Raw genomic sequence first — 22,944 nt, forward strand, 5'->3', positions numbered from 1 at the left:
CACCTGAATGTTCATGCAATCACCTTCGTAATTTGAATTAATGTCAAATCACTGGGGTAATTGCTAAGAACTCTCTGCCCCACAAACTTTGATGGAAGAAAATTGGGAGAGACTTGTCCCAGTTCCTCCTCAACACTTTCACCAATCAATGATATCGCGAAATTATCTATTGATGAGAGTATGTTCAAGAATTTTGATAGAATGATCAATGTAAACTTTAAGGCGGCATAAATATTTTTGATCAATGTATTAATACCATTGATAAAACATTTTGTTTAAAAAAATAACTTTGGATAATATTGGTACAGAGTCGTCTGCATTCCGATCTATCTCAAAGTAATATTGAAATCTCTTCCAAAATAGTCCATAAAAAATCATCTGCAAGTCGAGGACAATATAAATTTAAAAAAAAACAAACCGGTTGCAATGAATTCCGCATATAATCATGCTTTTCTGATGTTTTGAAAGCATAAAGGAGGTTGACAAAGTTTCAAATAAATCGAGGAGCTCGGAATGGAAATTGTCACCACTTCTAAAACGGCGGTGGACGCTGAAAACTACAGAATTACTTATCAAAACGAAATTGTTCTTCAAAAGCATTGTTGATTAATTAATTTGTCTATCAAATTATCTTTGCATGTTTTAAACATTAGGATTTCGTTGGCTTCAAAGAAGACTATTGTAAGTCTACTTACAGTAGTATAAAAAGATGGAATCAATGGATGCAAAAATCTTAAATCCACAACCCCAAAAAAAATTAACTGCCTATACACACTAGAGAAATGTATGTCCGTATTGTTGCAAATTCCCGAGGCGTATGTAGGAAAGACTCCTCAATATGGACATTAATTTCTTTAAAGGCCATAAGTTACCACCAAATGCTATCAATAGGTAGGTGGCGGATAGGGCAATCTAAAAATCTTGAAAAGTCACGATTATCATTTAAAAAATTCAACTTTTTTCGTAAATGACTCTATTCTGTCATAAGTATTAACGTGCATTCAGGAAGAGAAATTATCTGGGTTTGAAATGGTTATATGTAAGACAATAAAAAAAAATCTAAAAAAAAAAAATGATAATAATAAATTGCTTGAAGATTAATATTATATTGTATGATACAGAATCAACACCAATATAGCTTTTCTTTATGTATTTTTCACTGGATCGCAAAGAAATCTATACTTAATAAGTCAAGAAGGGTTGAATCTCCGGGGAAATTCATTTGTCGCTCAACGAATCGTTGTAAGGCGATTAAATCTCAATCAATTATGTGGTAAATCTTCACAATCATAACACATTAAGTTTAGCCAATGACAATCACTCACTCAGATATGAAATGAGCTTCATTGTTCATTGAGAATCAATGCTGGAGAGTTCCTACTGCATTCAACTCATTTGAAAGGGTTTATACTTTCCCGCACATAGTTTATGCTACTGAATTTGAGACATTGTACACAATTGAAAACAGGGAGGAAAACATAAGGATTTGTGTGTCCAAACAATATAATCAATATAGCCAAAGTTTGCTGGTAGGCTGACTGAAACCTAGAAAAAAAAGAGACACCAGAAGGTTTACTAAAGCAGTAGAGTTGAGAGGATTTCTCAAGAGGGATGATTCTATGGTGTGAAAAGACACGCGACTTTATGGCAACAACAAAATGCGTCAATTTCTTCAATTATCCCCATTTGTGGATGATTCTCATGCTCAAGTATTATACCAAGAAATAAAAGTACAAAACTGTTGTGGAGTCAGACAGCCTAACACGATGTTGCTAATTTTAATCTCTATTTATATACGAATTTAAACGTCACCTTTTAACATTAACACATGCTTTTTATGCTTGATAATAAATAAATTTAGCGAGTTGCCCCAGCAAGAGGAGTCACAAAGTGTAAATTGGAAGGCTAAAAGGGGGAGAGGGATTTAAAGTGTGCGCCACAGAATAATATCTTTGACTTAATGTTTCACATGAGTATAAATTGCTCCCACGCTTTGATTGTGTGTTCGAGATTCTGCGGCATTTCGCGAGCAAAATTCTCCTTTTTTCCAGCGATGTGGTAGATTTTTTGTCCTTTTATTCACATTGTATATAAAATTTATATTGCGATGTTTATTGCATTCACTTTTAATTCCGCATCCACAGTGGCTGCGTTAAGAGATGGAGCAAGAGTCGTATGAATGGCAAAAGAGGCAAAGTAACGACAATTTGGGTGAATTATGGTATTGAGTTGACTTCTGTCTTTGTTATTAATAAAATAAAATTGTCACATATTTGAACACTTTCACAGCTACTATTTTACATGATGGGGAACCTCTATTGGATGCACAACTGAGAAAATTATGTTTTTTTTTTTGTGAGAAGAGGAGAAGAGTGTGATTTTTATAATATTCTCTTGCATTAAATCTTATACAGTGACTATCTAAGAATTGTACTTAGACACCCTTAAAATTAAGTAAAAGTGCGTTCGCTCTCGCTCTATGTTCCAATCATTCCGTGTTGGCATCCCTTTACACTCATTAAATATTTTCTCTTATGGCCTCTACACTAGGAAAATTTATGTCCATATTGAAGAGCTTTTCTTACACAAGTGTAGGGAATTTACTTCAATATGGACATAAATTTCTCTAGTGTGTAGAGGTCATTATTTAAGACGTTTAAATCGAATCCAGTAAGTTTCATGGCACTTATTATACAGAACACTTCATTGACAGTCCTGTCTCTCTGCATCAGGAAAAGTAAAGGTGCATTTATAAAAGTAAATAAAAAGGAAGTAAGTAAATATATCTTAAATTAGCAAAAATATTTTTAAAACAGATCTGTGTACTATCGTATTACGTCATTTTTTTGTTAAAGTCAATTAGTATTAATGCATTTTTTCTAGAGAATGTTAATACGATAAGACGGCGATGGATACGAAATCACAATTTTTTTAATAGTATAGGGGAAGTCTTTCAGGCTTTGCATATACTCTGGTTTCAAACACTTCATAATTTTCCGATATTCCTTTAGTAAATCTGACCTATCTTTTTCTGGAAATGTCTCACCTAAGAATAGCTATGAAAATACATTGTCAATAGGTCAGATATATTAAACGAACATGGGAAAATATAAAGTTTCTGAAGCCAGAGTATGTGCGAATCCTGAAAAACGTCATTTTTTGCAAAATTGTATTAAGCTATATAGGGGGAACTGGGGTAGTTATAAACATGAGATAGCAGCAAATAGTAATTTTTATATCTACATTACTTTGACTTATGTTGACCAGTGTTTCAGTAGACAGAAATTCCTATAGTATCTATGAATTCATATAGGTCTCGTCCTCAGTTTTTATCTGAATAAAAAATGGTAGTGTTAGCACTACCCCGTGTTTACTACTGCCGCAGTTTCCTCTATATCCTTCACAACTATAAAAATACACTACAAATTCTTGCTACAAATATTTGGCAAATCACAGAGTTTCATAGAGAACCAATAAGCAAAAACTAATGTAATTTAGAGGCGGTGTTTCAAGAGAAGAAGTCGTGAATGAAGTTGATGAAAAGTCAGTGGGGCGGAATATGTTTCGTGTTAGCAAAGAAATCAGTGTTTGTGGTGTTTATTTCGTCTCCATCGGACTTCATTGAGAAATGGTAACACTCGACTAAACATCTCAAAAATACTTGATTTGACACCGAAATGCCATTCATGTCTTTAGATGGCATGGAACACACCTCATTAGTGACTCCATAGAGTGCTTCCAACGAGGTCTATGGTGAAAAAAAGAATTAAAATAACTAAAACGAAACAAGACAGAGACACTTTTGACGGGTTTCGATGAAATTCCATCCGAAAAAGCAAGAAAAAAAGCCAATAGGACCGAAGAACTCACGCGGCTTGTAAAACACCAAGAATTGAGAAAGTGTTGTTTCTCTCACCCATCGGAAAACTATAGGCGAGATATAATCGTTTAGTGTAGTTAAAAAGATTGGCGATAAAAAAGCAACAAAGAAGAACTAAACATAGAGCAAACAAATGAGGTTCTAGCTGAAAAAATAGACTCGCACGCTCAACACTAAAGTGTTGTGTATGCAGAAGAAAACAAGCATAATGGAAGAGAAGACACACAATTGAATAATGACTCAATAATGGGGAGAAAAGAACTCAATCTTTTTGAGTAATTAATTGATTCATTGGTTAATTGTGAGAGAGCATTTTAAGATGAAGCTGCATCTGCAACTTTCGCAAATATCTCCGTGTCCAAGACGAATAAAACACCAAAAGACTGGACCCCCTTTCAGTGCACTCAAAACCCACTCTTGGATATATTTTCCTCTTTGCCCTGAAATTATTGCAATGCAATTGATTTTAATTGCCAATTATTTGCAATGACTCGGTATTGAATGCATCCACAAGTACCTTTCGTGATCAAATTACAACGCAAATTGACCAGAGAGTATTAATCCAAATTTCACTTCAATCGCTTTGGCAGGAGAAATGTGGGCTAGAATAAAAGATCTTAGCATTTAATTGATGTCTTTTATATTTGCAATTTGAAGAGTTTACTGATTCTTTCAATTATATTACTCACTAACATTATTTTTTTCTTATTTATATCCTTCCTTTTTCTTTCATCAATAATTACACTGAAATTTTCCGATTTTTTTGTGTTGTTAAATTTATATTTCATTTTATAATATCTCGTCAGTAATTTTGTACACAGTTCCTTCAATAGTGTCTCTCTTATTCATTCACATTTTTTATCATTTAATTATAATCACTATAAGAGTTGTTAAAGTGGAAAATAAGAAGTTCATTTTGTCTCGGTAAAAATTCATTTCTATATTAATTAAATAGATAGAGTGTTATACAATATCTTTTGAATTTATCTGTTATCCAGTGATTTTTATTGTTTATTCTTTTTCTTTCTCATTTACTTTAATTCATTTTACTTTTTATCTCTCTTTTTTTTTATAGAATTCTTCACAAATATACCTACATAAAATTCTCTTGATTAGTTACTTACAATAATTATTACGTTTCACTAATTCTCTCTGTTTTTTTTTCTCAAATAATCAATTGTAATCAGTGATTTATATATACCTTCTAAAATTAATATTTACAGAATATCTTTGTCTTTTTACTGTCAAGAAAAAAATTTTGTGTGTTTTCTTTTCCATCATAGAAAAAATATAAACAGAAAATCAAAAATTAAAATTAAGTAATTTGACAAAGATTCATCGCGTAAAAAAATTGTTATAGTTTTTTTTTCAATTAATTATATTCCCAACAGTATATCAGCTATATTTTCTTTTCATTATATTATTTACAACATAATTAAAAGTGGAAATATCCTTTGAATTATTAATTAAGCTATATAACTTTTTGGTGTATCCATGTTGAAATTCGAAATGTTATTCAATATATGTTTTATAAAAACATATGGGTGCTTTTGTTATATTATATCGCGTATAATATATAAATTTTACTCAAATTAATATTTTCAATAAATTTAAATAATAATATAATTAGTCTTGGAATCCAATTAAGGGACGTTTTTATGTGTGATAATTGATATTCAAAAAAGTATTCACTGGGAAATGTTTGCCTTTTTTTGCAATAATTCTATTATACATGAGCTATATTTAATTATATATCTACACGATTTTTTTATTATATATTGGAGAGTTTATGTTCTACCTATTTTTCATGTGTAGCAGTAACTCTTATTTACAAGTTTATTTTAAATAGAGAGAAAATGAAAAATGGCATTTCCGAAAAAAGAACACGAGACACATTGACATGAAATGTTTCGCGAAAACAGTGAAAAAATATTCTTTTTTTCTCTAAATATAAATTTGATAATGTTTTTTGAGAATTTTGGGAACAAAAATCACAGATGAAAAAGTTTTTATCTCTTGTTTGAATGGAAATAATTTAAAGCTATATCATGATGCTGAAAAATGAGTAAATTAACAAAATTTATTCACCTTCTGAAAAGAGAAGCTCCATTTGCTGACACACAGACACTGTTTTTCCCCATTTTCCCAAAAATGCCATCACTCATTGCAATAAAACTGTCCACGGTATTTGTTTCATTATTTCAATTACAATTAATAAGATTTTTTTTACCATTCAATATTGACGAAAATTAATTCAGATAATTCATTGTCTTTAGCATATTTAAATAATTCAATTGAGATGCCCACAAAGCATCTTGAGATGGAAAAGATAATTTTAAAGGGTAGTTTACTTCAAAAGTTCATATCGATCAATGCTTTTAAATACACGATTTGATTGAATCACTTGAAGACTCGAGAATCCCTTTGTTTGCAGGAATATTTCGAGTGTCACAGACAAAACTTCCCGACGGGATTTCCTGGAGTCTCCTTTTGTTAGTCAACTCTAACGATAAGGGTATTTCCTCTTGTCTGGACAACAAGGAAATATGTTTGAAATATTGACAAGACACCCTAGAAGTAGCAGCAGTGCCTGCCTCCTGCACCATGGATGCATGTGATTATAAGGATGAGATGTCCATCAGTGAGTTATCTTGGTGGTGATGATGGTGATGGCGATAGAGGAGACTTGTAGCCTGGTCTCACATATGCGCCAGCGGAGCCATAGTCCTCAGGGATTGCTGCTGATGCTGTTGCTGTGCCTGCAAATCCGGTGAGACACTATTGTGCTGATACATTAGACTCCGCTGATGTTCGACAGCGGCTGTGGTCATGGGATCCTGCGAAATCCCATACATTGTCATGAGATTCGTAATCTCTGGTTGATAGTCACTTGAGCGCTTCATTAGATTGTTATTCCCCGCTGTCTGGGCAGCCGAATGCAATGGCCCTGGTGATACAGGTTCGGATTTGATACTGGTATCGCTGGGACTATGACTTTGGCATGACATTTGGGAGCCGGGCTGGGTCATTCCACCATAAGGAGAACCTGGTTGCTGTTGTGAGAGGCCACTGTAGGGACTTCCTGGTTGTTGCACAGAATTCCCACTACCGCCTCCGCCTGACTGATACGGACTAGTCTGCCCTCCAGATACAGTCCCATACATTCCATAAGCTCCCGTTCCCATATAATTGATGTTACTGGCATTGTGCATCTGAGCCATGTCATATCGGTGGTAATTGCTCATATAGGCATTGTGCTGGGCAGACTGATAGGCCGTCGGATCGTGCATCATGTACCCATTGGGCATGTACCCATTCGGTGGCATTTGGTACATATCCCGATTCGCGACGGCAGCCTGCTGCACTGCCGATATTGTTGACGTATTGCGAATGGCGCTAGGATCACTAGTTTGCAACAGAGATCCCACTCCAAGTGGATACTTCTCTTTGTTCTTTGTCAGAGTTTTTGTTTTCCTCCGTGGTCGGTATTTGTAATCAGGATGTTCCTTCATGTGCACAGCCCTCAACCGTTTGGCCTCATCGATAAATGGCCTCTTCTCTGACTCCGATAGATCCTTCCACTGTGCCCCCAATCTCTTTGATATCTCCGAATTGTGCATCTTGGGATTATCTGATGCCATCTTACGTCTTTGGCCGCGTGACCACACCATAAATGCATTCATGGGGCGTTTCACGCGATCAACATTCTGATTCTTACTTGATGTATTGTTGTTGTTGTTACTGCTCGACAAACCCCCATGGGGATGCCCTGTGGTCTGCCCAGTGGCAGAAATGTGATGCCCACCACCCATAACAGACGTCGTATTTGTTTGTGGGGGCTGTTGCTGTTGGCTAGGATGTGTAGCATTCGGGCTGAGACCCGATGTCTGTTGCTGACCATGGAGGGGCGAGGAGTGAGCATTGTGAGTGGCCTGATGCTGCTGATGACTCCCCATCAGCCCTGAGGCTGCACTATTGTTGTGTTGTGACGCCATGTGCGCCATATGGGGTTGATGGGTGATCTGGGACTGAGCCAGCTGCGATTGCCCCAAGTTCATCATGCTCAACGGCCCCAGGGAACCATACGGTGATCCACTGTGCGAGTGCAACGATGATGGGTGATGCGGGGGCATTGTGGCGTGCAAAATTCCCCCCTTCATGTCAGCCTCCATCGTCAGCATGTCGTCGGTATCCCTGATTGAAAACAGTTTGGTGTAGTTTCTTGGATTCCACAGCACACGCAATTTTCTTTAAGACTTTTCACAATTGACGCACACAGGATTGCCTCTTTGCAGGATTCGCAACGATGTGCCACCCCACGTTTTTCTTTCAACAGTCACAAATTACATTAAACATTTAATCGACACTTTTCACTGCAGTTTTAACATATGAAAATTGTTATCTCAAGTTGCTAATCTCTATCGCACATAAACACTCAATTGTTATTATCGTGTTAGTGTTTGTGAAATAAATTAATCCCCGGAAGAGACACTATAGCTAAATGTCCGGACACGCAGGGATTACAAGCAGGTAAAAACAATGTCACATTTGGCGGTTGCACGAAGAAATTGCTTGAAAGATTCAACCACAAAAATTTCAATGTTTTCTTGAATACTATTGACAATCACACAAAACACGCCTAGAGACATGTGATTTTGAATACACCCCTTTCACCACAATAACTAAGTCTTGCTACCACTTCCAATCATGTAAATCGGGTGTATCAATTTTCGGTGGAAACAATAAGTCCACAGTGGACAACACTATTAACACATCTGAAGGTTACAGCAGTTACGGATTGAATGGAGGCTTAGCGCGAGACCATCCGTAAAATACCTCCACACACTTTGGACTCGAGCACCTTTCTGTCTCTCTTGATGCCCAAAACAGCCTCGGAAACCTGTTCGAGGTGTGTATGGTAGAAAATGTGTTCTCTTTACGAAGCGCGACGGGTACCAATACACACTCTAGCTTGTACAGCACTACTTCTGCTGCTTTGACCATCGACGGCATCTAGAGACTTCTTAGCACCCAACACATACTATACACATATCAACCCAACCCCCTCCACCATCATTGGCAATCAGGCAAAGCTGGTTAGCAAGACACAAAGGGACGCCTGCTCATGTATTCAGCAACCAATTGGTAACGCAGTTTCGAGCGCATGTTCCCTCAAAGAAGTAGGCGGGACCAAATCCCCTCTATAACTCGCAACTTTACTACATCTTCAACACATCAACAACACTCAATGCAACGTTGCCGCACTTCTTTTTAACGAAACTATGAGCTTTCACTGCCACGCTGAACCCTCAATTGTACGTAAATCACTCACAAGGAGACTACTACATACTACCTATAGGTATACATACTGTGCGTATCCAACTAGGGGAATCATATTTATATCAACCACAGCATTACTCCATGTATTACTACATCGCTTACAGATTTAGGTGTGTATATGTGTCAGTGTGGGGATGAAAATAATGTTTGACGTCTCGTACTCCATCTCGTGTATGATTTATGTATTCTGTCACCCTGTACAACACATCCAGCAAAAACTTACCCACCCTTACCGGTGATGTAGTGGTGCCCAAAATAAGGGTTACCATGCTGCGCATAGTGGCAGTCCATCTACATATTTGCGCGTATTTCTGTCACAGTGCCAAAGGTGTATATACGCAGAAAAAAAATCAAATCCGAGACGAGAAAAAAAACAACCAAATAGGGGTGAATATCAAATCAACTGATTTACTTTCCTCTATCCCTGTGTTCAAGTATTTTTCTCGACAACCTTCTTCGGCTCTTGCCGTTTGTAGTTTTATATGCCATGCTTTCAATTCCTTAGAACGCGTCAATCTTTCCTTCTTCAACCCCTTCAAGAGGGAATGTTCTTTCCGAAGGGTGTTATTGTACAGTGGCAGTATATTTTTAGTAATATGGCGAAAATTGATTTTATTGAAGTACGCATACACTTTAATGCTTTAATACGTTTTTAGAAAATTAGGATCATCCCCTAAGTTATTAAATGGTATTTCCACCATATTTTAATTGCACTGAGATTTGCTAAAATTTTATCTTTCTTAATTTCAATGAGCAGTACACAAGCCCAACAACACAAAGTGGTCTAATTACTTCCTGAGGGAAGTTATGTATAGGAGTGTAGGGTAAAATGATATGAATAACATATTCGTAGGAGTTCCTTAGAAGGAAAATAATAATATAAAAAACATTCTGAAACATAAGGCCACCGGCAAAATATTATGTACTTGAAGCACATTTATGTATACAACTAAACAAGCGTTAAAAGACTTAGATTTTTTTTATTTCTTTTTATAAAGTTTTATGATTTTAAAACTATATTATATTATTGATACCATTGAATACTGATGTTATTACTTTGAAAATAAATTTTAAAAAAAATACAGAATAGAGAAAACGAAAACAATTTAGCTCTAGCAGATTGTACTAACCCAATTCAAGAATAAAATTTGTAATTTATGCGTGAAACTAAAAATTTAGTTAATAAATAATTGGGAATATGAGTTTCCCAATTTGAAAAAACTTCAATTCATATCGAAAGTGTCATCTCATCCATAATCCATTGTGACTTTCATATTTTATGAAAAAAATACAATAATAAAGACTAAAAACCATAATTATTATCAAAATACTTAATATCTGTTAGGACATGATTAATAAAAAGTTGTAAAATTCAAGTTCCGATCGAAATGAATATTATGGGCTCTACAAACTAGGGAAATTTATGTCCGTCCATGTTGAAGGAAGTTCCTGATGCTTGTGTAGGAAAAATTCTTCTATGGATATAAATTTCTCTAGTGTGTAGAGGCCATTAGTTAACATTACTGATAGATATTGTATTCAACGACAAATTCTTCAAAAGCGGAACAATTTGACTATGTGGTAATTGTTTTGTTATTGTGTCCACCGCCGTCTCAACATTGGTCACTAACCTCCAGAGACGAACGCTGACAATGATCACCCATCGTAGGTTGTGTAACCAAAATTAATATAATATTATTGCATTCCAAAATTACATTAGTCAAATAGTAATTTGTTTAACACTGAAATATTACTATGCTGACTGTTTAATTTCTTTGAGCTAAAATCTAACAAAGCATGACTTTTTATTGCTGGAACTCCACAGAGAGAGACCAAACGGTTAAAGATCGCGATTTGCAACCTTCGAAGGATCTCCACATAAGTCGACCCAGGGACTTAATATGTTTCTCATTTTCCGACCACCCTCCCCTTACCCGCCAGAACCATGTTTTTGGGATAGATCGAAAACGCATCATCTTTGTTTTTTGGAAATGTTTTAGAGATTATTTAGACAGATTACCTCAATTGTATTCCTCCTGAGGTATTTTGAACGATCTTCTGACTGATTAATAAATCGATTGTGAACTGGTAATTGGTAAATGAACCGAAAGTGCTTTTGAGAAATAGCATCGAAATCACTAGTTCGAGTATTTCGCAAAGTACGGGATGCTTAGTCACCCATCTTGTCTTAAAAAAAAAAATAAAATCAAAATTTAAATAATAAGCATAGTTGTTTTGCCCATATATCCCCTAGATATTGTACACCACCGCAGATATCCAAATTGAAAGAATTAATTAAAATAAACTAAATAAAAAATGTTGAATAAAATCGTTATTTGTTATTTTTTTGTCCAACACACATATTATATAGCCACAAAGAAAAAAAAAACAACACTTCACAGCTTTTTAATCAAATCCAGATAGAGAGAAAGAGAAAGAGAGAGAGAGAGGTGAGAAAAAATCCATTAAACTTTCATGATTTTGTTGACATATGAGCCCACAATGGAAATTTGTTTGAAAATGCATTTGTTGATATTCATGATTTACTTGTTGATTATTGTGGAACGAAGAAAAATCTCTCACAGATGATTCATTCGTGCTTAAAGAATTACAAGAAAAGAAATCAAAATATTACACAATAAAAAGTGTTCTTGGGAGACGACGAGCGAATAAAAGAAGTTGTTGGGAAGAAGTAAAAAAAAAAGTTCAATCCCCATTGAGAACAAGGTACAATAAAAATATGTATATGTGAAGTGTGTGTTAGACTGTGAGGGAAATGGGATAATGTGAAAGAAAGTGGAATATTTTCTTTGTCTCCCTCTCAACTCATCACATAAATTTCAGGCAATCAACATGCCGCATAATGCGAGAATATTAGTAAAAATTCAGTGGGATATTGCATGGTGGTCTTCTACAAGATTTGACAGAAATAGATAATTTGTGCTCACCTTGCTTGATCCTGATTATCTTCCTGATCTGCATCGTGTTTTTCAGTTTCAGCACCTTCAGATGCTTCTTGTGATAATTGATTAGCACTGTTTCTCAATTGAAGAAAACACGAAGTCACATAAGAATTCCATGTGGGGAAGACTGCTACTCTCTGATTTTCTAGCAAGGATCTCAAAATGCTGTCTTTAGTTTGATCCATGATCTGCGAAAGGAAAGTAAAAGAAGTATAAACAACACTTTTCTTTGAAAGACAATAAAATACCTTTTACAATAAAAGACAAAAAAATGTATATGCCACTTGATCTATTGAGAGCTCAATTATAACTAATTTAAATAGCAACCAAAAGTGCAATTTGCTACTCAAGAAGGGAGCAAAAAATAGTTGAATTTCAAGTTAAAACTCGTTGACTTAACTGTCCAACTTTCCGCTATTTCATGAAAATTTTTTTCACCATCAACTTAGCTGCCACTTGAGGACAAAGTTGATGCTTTATCAAAATTAAATTCATGAGTATTTTGACGTGGGTATAGCATGTGAATTAAAGTTTGGAGGATATGTCTCGGTGGTTTGATTTCACTTGACAATGCTGAATGGAAATGAAGTGAGAAACTCTCTCTCTCTCACTCTCTTCCCTTTCCGGGGAGTATTTCCCGAAATACACAAGAATGACCTTGACACAGTGACACTTTGATTGAATTTCTAAAGCACACCGATAAAGCTCATTGAACTCTTTTTCAACGCCATCCACCAAAGTGGAAATTGTCATCATTGCCAGTGGAACATAAAAGACCTCCCCCCCCACAGATCTCTATTACCACACAAGTGAATGGCTCTATGAAAAGTTCTATTTGTACACATCATGCTAAATCGTCACAAAAAGAATCAACAATCCCCCGCCATTGAAAGTGCTCCAGGGAGCATAATACAAGAGCGAGAGTGAGAGCAACAGACTGAATTTGTATTGAATTGTGTGTTTATTCTCCTGATGTTGGGGAATGGTGGGCTTTTTTGGAGTCACACCGCCAGGCTTTTCCCATTGACTCCACAGCACATTGATTTCTTTTTTTTTCGACGCAGAGGACGCCCTTTGATGACGCACAATGTTGAGAAGAGGCGCGAAGAAATGCCCCATTGACTCCCTTTGTTGACACATTCTCATGGTCAACAATTTCTCTTCCCGCAAGAGAGGAACCGATCAATAGGAAGAGACACTTTTTTATGTCTGCAGAAAATTTTTGCCGATGATGGCACATTTTTTCCTACTGACTTGCAAAGACAAACACGTCGCTGAACTTCCGGCGGAAGCTTGTGAATTTTTTTGCAAGGGACACACGACTGAAGCATCCCCCAAATCATCAATAAAGTGCACTACATTGGATTTTTCTGCATCATCAACTCTCTCTGCACGCCTCAGTCATTTTTAGCCCCTTTCCGTTCGTCAATGATTGCATACAAATCGATTGACCATTTTAACGGCCCCACAATCCCGTATACAGAAAAAAGACATAACAAAATCACTATATATTATTATTCATTGGATCACAGTAAAAAATAAAGTATTATCTACATGTAATTAAATATTTATATAATCAAAAAAAAACTTTTTGTTAATCATGAACCTCAATTTCCATCTTTAAAATATTTAAATATTTTAAAGTTTTAACTAGGGTGCACGATGAGACTGAAATATTTTGAAATCAAAATAGGTGTGATTAGAAGGAATCACACCCAATTTAAGATCTTTAATGTTGTGTTGAAGAATTGTAATTCTGAATTTAATTCTCGTACTCTTTCAAAGTCTTTAAACGGATATTCAATTTTTAAAATGAGGCAGATTTTTGAACTTTTCTTATCGTGGCAGTCTCAAAAAATTCATGGAAAAGTGCCAGAGGTGATGTTTTTTTCTCATATTTTTCTCATACTATCTATTCTTACTCCTTAAATATTATATCTTTGAGACTAAAGATGATCCAAATAAATTTGACATTTTAACATCTAATTATGTAGTTAGTTTGAAGTTTATGATCTATTGGCGAAACTAAAAATTTAAAACTTAAGCTTTTTGAAATTAAAGCTGTTTATTGTAGAGTTCGAACTATACTTAAGAGATCGATTTTAAGATAAAAAAATTAAATGTTGAAAATCTATACTGTTCAAGCAAAAAAAATGGTTGATCTGATGGGTCCCGGTCAAAATCCCGAACGCCAAAATCCCGAAAGCCAAAATCCCGAATTCTTAAAAGTGTCACAGCTACTCCCACGATTGTACCCGCGCTTGCTGGAGGCAAAGGGAAATCTTCTGTGTCTTAGGAAATTATTCTAAACATTTTCCTCCATATAATTTCATTCCTTTCAGGATTTAGAAAATTCGGGATTTTGACTTTCGGGATTTTGGCCTTTACGGGATATTGGCGTTCGGGATTTTAGCTTTCGGGATTTTGGCTTTCGGGATTTTGGCTGCCACCGGATCTGATACCTTACATCGGTCTATTCGCTATATAATTTAATCAAAACATATTAAACGTTTTTTGCTTTGAAGAATACTGAAATCTTTCCATTTTTTGACTCCGGCTAATCAGATATGTATCAGATAGTTAGAGATTGTTAGATGGAGTTTTCGCCGAATTCATAAAAGTCAAATGAAGAATTATTAGCATAATTTTAATTATATTTCTAAGTTCTCTCTTACTCATACCATATTTTTTCAGATATCTGATAAACACGGCGTTCATTTTATTTATTTTTTTTTTTAATATTTTTTGTAAATGAAAATATTTTTGAGTCATTCCCAATAACGGTTTTTATAGGTCAAATATTAAAACGTTTGTAGAGAGCCTAGTTTTCAATCGATTTGAGTAAGTTCGTTGGAACTTAGAATATCTGACAAAGCTGAAACGGTTTCAACTAATTATAAAGTGGTTATGAACTAAACCGATAATTATTTTACCGGTAATGCAATATTACTGAACATTATGAAAATTCACAAAATTTTGTTTTTGACTTTGAATTAAACCTGCTTAATAACGTTACTAGGGGGAGGTGGAGATACATTGAGCTGTCAGACTACAGCTGGCCCTTACAATTATTTTATTTAGATCTACAATTGTTTTGTCTATCCAAATTACATCATGTTAAAACTCAGTTTCCTTTAGTAATATGCGAAAAAATCGTACAACAATGCAGCCCCACAGCTCAGAATAGCCCACCGCTCCCTACTAATATTTTGTAAGTCAGGTATTTATGCATTTCGGAATGCTCTATTACTTTACCACCTCTATATTTTTATTTTATAATTTGGCGAGCATAATTTTCTTTAAATTGACATAGAGAGGTAAATGAAAACTCCTCGAAGGCGTTGAAAGAAGAAAAACTGTCTTCATTCATTGATAAAAAGCTGTGGAATGCAATAATTTTCACAACTTTATTTATAGAAGTTGCCTCTCTAAAGTAGCACAAGTGCGATTTATGGTAGGAGTGAAATTAATGGAGAAGTTTCAAGAAGTAACTTCATCCCCAGAGTTTTATTATAACCTTTTGTCCCCTAGCAGAAATTTAATTCATACATTTCACTCTACTAATGAAAAGTTGTGCCTTTTCAGAAAAGCTGTCCCAGAAAATCCTGAAGGCGATGGTCAATCTAAACTAGGGAAACCGGACACTGACTTGGCGTGCCAACTTCTCGTTTCCTTCCAGTGACATTCCCTCTGACGTTTCTGTTACATCGCGCGTCCTCCCATGATATCCTATTTCACCCACTCCCTAACTTCCCAACCACTGTATCACCCACCTTGCAGTTTTACTTTAGAAATGCAATCACTCGAAGAATTCCACACCAAAATTACTCTGCAATTTCTTCACCGCCATTAGTCACGGATTTCTTTGGAAGATGCGTGTAAAACCATCTCTCGGGGTTATACACAAAAAAAACTTTTTTTAGGAATTGCCAAATAAGTGAAATTTTCACACTTTTCAAATATTTCAGTGATAATGGATCTCGAAAACTATTCAGTCAAGAAGAAACACGTAAATAGTTAAGCTAAGAAAACTTGGAAAATAAGAATTATAAAAGTGGAATTTTTATTTTAGTTTAGTTTTATTCGGTAGTACAATGAATAAGTTTAGTTTGGAGATTAATGGTTGAGATCGATCGAATTCTGGGAAGATATTTGGGACGGTGAAGCTAATATAATGTATCAAGGGATTTTTTTCTCAGATTAACCCACTAATCATAACCCATTTTTTCACAATGAAGCATACACTTGAAATGGATTATACGTGTTCCAATATAACCACTTAATATGATAAGTGGACTTTAAAATTTGAAACTTTTTGCTAAAGAAACTTTAACTTTCACAGTCCCTTTGAAATATTTCAAAGAAAATAAAGTCTATATAACAGATTTCTTACGAGTCATAAAAGGCAAAACTTGACGAGTTTTATGTCGTTTTCTAATGTGTCACACTCATCTTTCGATGGCTCATATTGGTGGCGATATGAATTCCTAGTAGAGGAGTATTAACGTTAATAATTTTATGACTCTCGCAAAACTCTTCATTTCCAAGTTCGCCACAAATTTATGTTAGTGCACACCTCTGCTATAATAAAAACGATCTTCATCTCTTCTTAATTACAGCATTTCAAGATAATTTCCTCTAAGGACTGGGAAGACCAGAAAAGACGAATATAAGTGTCCTGAAATTTGATAATTTCTCAAGAAAGAGGAAGAGATACCAATAAAAAGCATGACATTTATCCTTGATGCGCAGAATAAGCACAAAAAAATTAAAAAAAAAACGATAAAGATTGAAAAGATTTTTGCAATCTCTGGAAATTATCAGAAATGAAGAAATTTAATCCCTGATGCAACTCAGTATCAACTTTCAGTTCGTGTCTTTTTTATCATCCTTCTTGAAGTACCATTTTTTGAAGAGCAATTAAATCTTCTCCGAAATAGAGATTGAACGAAAAATAATAAAGAAACCACAAATTTTCCTCACAATTATTCTTTCTATGGTTTTTGAGGTAGCCAACAAAAAAAAAAAACTTCTAGCTCTCATAATTTTTTTTTCAACTCTAAGGGTTTCATTCTGTTTATTTGAAATAAAATGTCTTATGTGGAGGGAGAAACCACCCTTTAAAGAGATGGATTTCTTTCTGCTCTTTCGGATGCCAAATGAAATTTTCCTGAATGTCACTTTAACAACGAAATTATATTCCACGTTGTCGGTTGGTAGCTTTTTGAAATATTAGAAGTGTTTTCCTCTCGTGTGGCCATCGGAATAATCATTCGTGGTCTCATTACATGGACCAAAAATGAGGGCTGTAAGAGTTTAGATTTCCTCTTGTAAATCATAATTGTACTCTTACAGCAAAATTGCTTTGTGTTCTCACCCAGAAAAAAATGCCCTCTCATGATATTTATCACATTTTCCTGCAAATATTCTCCAATGAGAAAAACAAAATGAGAGACCAGTGTCGCTGAGGGCGCGGATTTTGAGATTTTCAGTAATATTAAATTTTTCATGACTAGAATTTGCATGTAAATGTTATTCTTGGAGAAAAATGCTAAAATATGTCCAAGTTGTGTATCTCTCAGAAAAATTTCCATCTCGCAACAATGAGTGTAGTGGATGATTTTTTTATCTGAAGGAATACACCACAAAAAAGGCTAATAAATAATACATTGAGGAAATTCTCTTTTTTATAGTACTCTCACGATGCGAGAAATATTTTTTTTTTACAGAAAATGCGTAATCTGTCAAAGATACAAGCATATGACACTCGCATGTCCAACCAAAAAAACCGTAGTGAGACAATTGTTAAGCATTTCTGTTTTGAAAGAAGAGATTAGTAACAATATTTGTTAAAAGTGCTTTAAATGTAACATAAATTTTTTTTTTTTTAATAATTTACGAATTTAATAAAACTTTAAGAAATCACACAAGGTACGAAAAATATCATTTTGACAAACTTTTGACAAAGTTACAAACTTCTTTTTTCAGATTAGTTAATCTCCTCTTAATACTCAATTCAGTATATATAGAGTAGAAATATCTGCACAATACATAAAATGAATATTTACGTAGCTTCTTGCCTTCGAGAAAATTCCAAAAGTGTATCTCTTGGGTTTGAATTGTGAGAAATGGGAAAAGTCTTTTCAGAAGAAAGAAACACCATCCCATCCGCATAACAAGTCTCGAATGTCAGAAAGTCAATTAAAAGTAATTTCCGCTGATAAGACCATCTTTCTCCCCATTCGTTCTTCCATCCCAAAAATGGCTTTAAGCTCCCACAGTCAGTGGGGTTCTCCCAAATGCCAGATGAAAGATCAGCGAATTCTGTATAGAATTCTCACACCCACAGCACACGGAGTGCAGTGAAATCGCTGATTCTTTAATTCCTCACCCGACGCTGAGGCATTGTATGAGTTCGCCATTATAATTGGTGCTGAATGGAATCTGTGGCGAATAATTGGTAAATTGATAGCAATTTCGATTTAGTTTCATTGCTCACCACTGTGTGACTTGATTCTCTAATCCGCTAAAATTACATTTGATTGACCGGCGACAGAGTCAGATCCTTTTTACTAAACCCATATATCTACTCAGGATGCCCTCAAATATACCGGCAATTAAATCGGCGACACCCACTAATAAATCACAATTATTTTCGCCATTTTGCACACAGTCGGTCAGATGAGAATGCCATTGCATTGGTTGAAAATCTCCGGGAGATGCAGATTCAGTTCAGTTTTTTTTTTACAAATTGCTCAGAAGGGGCAGTGAGCAAAAAATGTCTCAAGTCTCCTCTAATCACAGAGCTTAGGATTTTTTTAACACACATCACACACGGAGATGTGCTACCAGAATTCTCAGTATTTTGAGAGCGCAGAATAATCTCAACACTCAAGGCTTTGTGATCCATCCGACCAGGTGTTCATGCCACAGCATATCCTTCAGGTATTTCTTTCTTCATCCCTCTTCTCTATTCTCCTCCACACATTCAATTTATCAACGAAATGTGCCTCAACATCAAAGCAATTTTCAGCAGAAAAACGATTTTAAAAATCTGTATAAACTCAGGTCTCATAACGAATTTATGGATCATAGGATACGTGGATATTTCCCAAAAAATTTCCTCATTCATGACTAATTTACAATATATCATGTTTATGTCAAAAAAAAAAGATATTGTCTACAATCTCTATCACTAGGTATTGACACAATCTTGAGCTATACTGTTGAGAATTTGTAGTTTGATTCCCATAAAGACTCTTACCCCCTTTTTTGGAATAAATATAAACAAATTTTAATAGCAATTTCTTCCATCATAAAACACCACACAGCATAAAGATTGAATTATTCTGCTCGCAATAAAAATATCCCAGGTGAGATGTCGGTCATATCTCAGGTTGCAAGCTGTGCGAAATTTAAGTTAACAAACAGCAGGAAAGGAAAAAATGATTGACGTGCTCAGCCAGTGGTTGGATTACCAAAGATTGGAACAGGAAAACGAAAAATCAGTCACAGAAAAGGAAGTTATATATAATACAAGATTCTTTTTATATGTGGTTCTCATAAGAGATTTATTAAAATTCCGGGATGATTCCTATTGCAGAAACACACTGGCATGGAGCATTCATAGAACATATTTTCTCTTGCAATTAAATAAAAATTAATATATTGTAACTTCAATAATATAAACAAATTCAGACTAGTATAATTTACATCATCAAGCCATTTTTGCTGTATAAAAACCTTTTTTAAGAGTATGATAAGCTTTAGATGGAAGATTCTGTAAAGCTTCGGATGACGGAAGTTTCGTAACACTAGGTATTTTCTCTCAGCTGTTAATTAAAAAATATTTTATTCTTATGTATACCTAATTAATAAATCTAAATTCCAAATTGATAACTTGAATTATTCGTACAATTATTCAGTAAATTGCAAGTCAGTGAATTCTTCTTTGTTACCAAGTACAATGAATATTTTCGGGACACTTCCTCATGTTACTTTCCAGTCTTATAATAGAGCAATTTACCAGGGAGACGACTAAAAACTTGTCTCACCTTTGTGACAAGACGATGTTCAGATTTTCTGTGAGGTTTTAAACGTCCCTCTCATTGATGAAAGAATTCAAGCAATACCCAAAACGACACTTCAGAATAAAGAAATAATAATAATAGCAAATAAATGGTGAAAGAAGAATAAAATGTTGAATAAAAGAAGCATTTAGATTCACCTGATTTTGTGCCCTTTTGCATGCACACACATTGTTAATGTTTGTATCAAAAAAAAAAGAAGGAAGGAATGCGGTATGAAAAGAAATACGAATTAGCAGGAGATTCAACAATGGAAAAAATCAATGAAAGTTTTTAGCCAAATAAAAAAATCCGTCACAATACCGATTGAGTATTAGTTATTGGTATTAGAGTCAAAGGTGGAGTGAAAAAAATTGCAGTGACTTTTTTTCACTCTCTCATCTTATTTCACAAATAATGTATTCTTTCGTAGCGAGAGCCAACAATGGAAGCCACAGGTTGTATTGTCATAAGCTTTTGAATTAATGTTTTTGTTAGATTCAAAGTGCAGGGGAGAGTGGCGTCATTGATAAATAGCGCATACAACACCTAAAACATACAGGTTCCACATTTATTTAGTACTCTCATTACTATTCCGTGTAATATTGTATTTTTTGCAAACAAACACTTGTAAATGATTCTATCACTTTATGAATATCGTTGAAGTCACTAAGTTTTTTATTATTTATTTTTTTCAGTTCTACCATGATCTTTTTCTATAGCACAGCAATCTTCATTAAGAAGATTATGAGTTCTCCACAGTCAATTTATGCCTTTTTATGCATTACAATGTTCTAGTTAAATTTTTGTTGCAGATATGCTGAAGGAATGAAAATTGAAAATCCTACTCATAAATTGCAATAAAATCCAAGTCATAGCAATAAAGGTATAATTTGACCTTTCATCTCTCACACCTCACAAATCAGTAACAGAATTTTCAATTAATTTAGATCAAACACACACCAACTTTGAATTATTGCAAGGCAAAATATTTTAAGATATACTATACCTACGATAGGAATCTTAACGACTAGAGCATTTATTGATCCAGTAGCATTATATAGTGTTGTAAAATATATCTTCTCACTCCAATCACAAGACAAAAAAATCCATTCCTAAGATTCCTTCTTATTTCAGTTGGTGGTCCCCCGGGAATTATATTTTTATACTGTTCAATAAAAATTTATAACGAGACACGATCCAGCATTCTGCAATTTCAAAATTCTAATGAAAAGTCACAGATGTGATCTAGCTGAATGTATCCCAATGGCGACGAAGATTAACCCTCATTTTGCCACTTAAAACTATAAAGAAATATATGGCCTTGGACCTAAGGATTCATCCTCGAAATATGAATCATTTTTATTGCCAACAGCGATCCTCTAAAAAGGGAAGAACCTCAATCGTGATCGTAAATCAATCAAGTGAAATAAAAAAGCTCCTATTTGAGGAGATTATTAAAAACGTATATATGGAAGAAAGAAAAATTTGAATCACCGTTCTGCCATCCAACATCTCATTCTTTTTCGTGATTCTGTTGATTTATTGCGCAAAAATGTGTAACCTCTGGGGGACACCATTAGGTGAAAGTAAGCACAAAACTATTCATAAATCAATTGTTGTGTCCTTAGCAGGATTCCACGACAAAATGCTTTCTTCTCACACTTTCGCCCAGTTTTCTGGAAGGGTGTACATTTTGTTTTTAACCTTCAGGCTGAATTTAACGTAACAAAAATACATTTAATCTGTAACATATTAATATGATAATACTAATAAAATTCATATAAGTCTCCTTAGTATTATTTATTCAATTCTCCCCATTTCAAGAAAAAGAACGCGTTCTCTCGTCTGCCACATCAAATTTCAATTACGCACGCTACATTACCTAAATGATAAATAAAGCATTAAAGAACTGGAAACACCTCAGTCATAAATTATGGCAAAATCACAAGACGCGAAGTATGTTTGGTGATAATTTTATTTTTATTATTCCCTCAGGGGGGTTGGTTTTTTGGCTTCGCGGATTGATTCGCTCTTTCTTCGTTCTTTTGTTATACTTTTGCACATCGCACTTTTACGAAGTAGTATGTCTCATGTAAGTTTGTTTCTGTTAAAGCGTTACATTTAGGGCTTAAATATGGTGTAATTCACAGTGACGCAGTAGAGAATATCTTTGATGGTACAAAAAAAATCTACTGCAACAATTCGATTCAAATAAAATGATAAATTTAGAAAATCAATAAATAAATTCATTCATTTCACTCATTCATTTTCAACCACTTATCCCTATTGGGGTCGCGGGCCCATGACATCAAAATTAGGAGCCCACGCTTGTCGATCCTCCGCCACTTCAGGAAGATGTTTGGGTTCGATTCCAAGGCGCTCACACCTTGTCCTAGAATTTATTACCTGAATTTTATTCAGCCACCTTGTCCTAGGTCTGTCCCGAGGTCGAAGTCTCCTCACAATGGCTTGCATAGCTTTTCTGGGGAATCTTTCATCATTAAATAAATAAAATGTTTAATTAAAATATAATGATTTTTTATTAGATTTATTGTAAAATAAAAATTTATCGTGTACGCCTTGATGGGGTTCACCTAAAGAATATTAAAAATTTTTATAGGGAATAGGAGAACTGAAGGTGCCACCCATTTCTCACTCATGAGCGTGAACCATCCACGGCGACTGATGATCC

The 22,944-nt window shown here is 34.7% G+C and overlaps 1 protein-coding gene across 2 annotated transcripts in view; it reads right to left on the reverse strand.

The window, feature by feature from the left end:
* Window positions 1–4,862: 4,862 nt before the first annotated feature.
* The window catches only part of LOC129807649 (transcription factor SOX-1), a 141,205-nt gene continuing 123,123 nt past the window's right edge, over window positions 4,863–22,944 (reverse strand). Inside the window, exons 1-3 of one of the 2 annotated variants that reach the window (XM_055857062.1) lie at window positions 12,432–12,514; window positions 12,169–12,371; window positions 4,863–8,074 (exon numbers count right to left, since the gene is read on the reverse strand). In XM_055857062.1, the coding sequence (XP_055713037.1) occupies window positions 6,580–8,074; window positions 12,169–12,368 (1,695 nt within the window). In that variant the 5' untranslated portion in view covers window positions 12,369–12,371; window positions 12,432–12,514 and the 3' untranslated portion in view covers window positions 4,863–6,579. Of the gene's footprint in view, window positions 8,075–12,168; window positions 12,372–12,431; window positions 12,515–22,944 lie in introns of those variants that run through there. The other variant, XM_055857061.1, reaches the window with a different exon arrangement.

This window comes from Phlebotomus papatasi, chromosome 3 (genome assembly GCF_024763615.1).
Source record: "Phlebotomus papatasi isolate M1 chromosome 3, Ppap_2.1, whole genome shotgun sequence".
NCBI classification, from domain to species: Eukaryota; Metazoa; Arthropoda; class Insecta; order Diptera; family Psychodidae; genus Phlebotomus; species Phlebotomus papatasi.